The sequence below is a fragment of the Monopterus albus genome, unplaced genomic scaffold, assembly GCF_001952655.1.
Source record: "Monopterus albus unplaced genomic scaffold, M_albus_1.0 scaffold44.1, whole genome shotgun sequence".
Classification (NCBI taxonomy): Eukaryota; Metazoa; Chordata; class Actinopteri; order Synbranchiformes; family Synbranchidae; genus Monopterus; species Monopterus albus.
The window spans coordinates 259,618-261,915 of NW_018127924.1; the positions used below are offsets into that span (position 1 = coordinate 259,618).

General features: G+C 41.6%; 1 protein-coding gene across 1 annotated transcript in view; it reads left to right on the forward strand.

The window, feature by feature from the left end:
• Positions 1 to 2,298, forward strand: part of cdk8 (cyclin dependent kinase 8) — a 10,962-nt gene that overhangs the window by 7,582 nt on the left and 1,082 nt on the right. The window contains 5 exon segments of the mRNA XM_020600036.1: positions 880 to 949; positions 1,117 to 1,189; positions 1,374 to 1,471; positions 2,004 to 2,082; positions 2,231 to 2,298. Coding sequence (XP_020455692.1) covers positions 880 to 949; positions 1,117 to 1,189; positions 1,374 to 1,471; positions 2,004 to 2,082; positions 2,231 to 2,298 — 388 coding nt within the window.

Consider the following 2,298-nt stretch of genomic DNA (forward strand, 5'->3'; position numbering starts at 1 on the left):
TTCTTCTTGCCACTCTTCCATAAAAGCCAGATTTGTGGAGTACACAACTAATAGTTGTCCTGTGGACAGATTGTCCCACCTGAGCTGTGGATCTCTACAGCTCCTCCAGACTTACCATGGGCCTCTTGGTTGCTTCTCTGGTTAATGCTCTCCTTGTCCGGCCCGTCAGTTTAGATGGATGGCCATGTCTTGGTAGGTTTGCAGTTGTGCCATATGCTTTCCATTTTTGGATGATGGATTGAACAGTGCTCCATGAGATGTTCAGTGCTTGGGTTATGTTTTTGTATAACCTAATCCTGCTTTAAACTTCTCCACAACTTTATCCCTGATCTGTCTGGTGGGTTCCTTAGTCTTCATGATGCGGTTTGTTCTCTAACAAACCTCTGAGGCCATCACAGAACAGCTGTATTTATACTGAGATTGAATTACACACAGGTGGACTCTATTTACTAATTAGGTGACTTCTGAAGGCAGTTGGTTGCACTGGATTTTATTTAGGGATATGAGAGCAAAGGAGGCTGAATACATATGGACGCCACACTTTTCAGATTTTTATTTGTAAAAAATCTTGAACACCACGTATCATTTTCCTTCCACTTCACAATTATGTGATACTTTGTGTTGGTCTAATCACATAAAATCCCAATAAAATACATTTAAGTTTGTGGTTGTAATGTGACAAAATGTGGAAAAATTCAAGGGGTGTGAATACTTTTGCGAGGCACTGTATATATATAAACAGTGTACTTAAAAGTTTTTAACTTTAGTGTTATTTCTGCTCAAAAGGTTTGCAATCCAGACTACAAACCCTAAATAATCTGTTTCTGAAGGGAGGAAGGGTGTGATGTGGTATAATCCTGTGTTTCCCTCATTTGACAGATAAAGACTGGGAAGACATCAAAAAGATGCCAGAACACTCCACACTGATGAAAGACTTCAGGAGAAACACGTGAGTCCGCAGAGCACCACTGTCCCAGTTTTCTGGGAGGGGAAGATCTGAAACAAAAGTCAGCGCAAAGCAACGTGCACAACAATTACGTAACGAGTCTGAATGTCCTTACATGGGGCCATTGCTTTGAGGGCACCATATTAATATAATTTGCTCCTCTGTTACAGATACACAAACTGCAGCCTTATTAAATACATGGAAAAACATAAAGTCAAACCAGACAGCAAAGCATTCCACTTGGTGAGTTCAAATGCCTCAGTAAAACAGGTATTACCTGTAATGTGCAAAATGTATAGTTACTGTACTATTAGGATGCATAATAGCCATGCAGCTATAAATTGGCTGCAACAAATGAAGCATGCTTTGTCATTGTGCCTGTTATTGGTTTATTTTTGAGGCTAACATTATGTGCAATTCATTAAAGCTGCAGAAGTTGTTGACCATGGACCCCATCCGTAGAATCACATCTGAGCAGGCCATGCAGGATCCTTACTTTTTGGAGGAACCCTTGCCCACTTCTGAGTGAGTCACAGCACACACATGCACAGCCAGACATCCTTATGATTTTCTACATGGGCAGTACTATCACAAGCTCTCAAAATGCCTGTAGTTTATCATTTATAGTTGATCAAATCAATCACACTGACAAAGCTTTTATCAAGGAACAAAAGTAGTTGTTCATAAGGGGGGAAATACCATAAAATGCTGGTATTGTGTCAGTGCTTTCCCCCGCCAAGATGTTTCTCCCCCGTTAAACACTGCTTCCCTTAGTGCCCCCCTCAGGGGTCAGGGCTAGGATAAGGTTAGATTCATGTTAAGTTACTAACAGGAAACAGCTCAACAAGGGAACACACTTCAATACATCAGTGAGCTGCAGTGAGTTCTCTGTCCTGCTTCGTAGTTATCATCCACTATCTTTAGTGGTCTGTCACTGGACCTTTGACAACCATACCATTAACCCATCTTTTTAAGGATGTTGGCTATGTTGAACAGGTCCCTTAGCTAATTAGCTCTGAGGCAACAAGGTGACAAGCATCTTTGCATTTTTCGCCAGTGTGTTTGCAGGCTGCCAGATTCCCTACCCCAAGAGAGAGTTCCTTACAGAGGAGGAGCCAGAGGACAAGGCAGACAAAGTAAGACATCCATGTGCAACATAGTTTCTAAATAAAGACAAGGAGGTCATTTCATGATTGTAAAGAGATTGGTAATGGGAAAAATCTGATCAGAATATGGTTACAGCACTGACAACATACCTACGTGTGAATCTTTTTTGGCTTGTAGAAGAACCAGCAGCAGCAACAGGGAAACAACCACACAAATGGGGCAGGGCACACTGGCAAACCTGACAA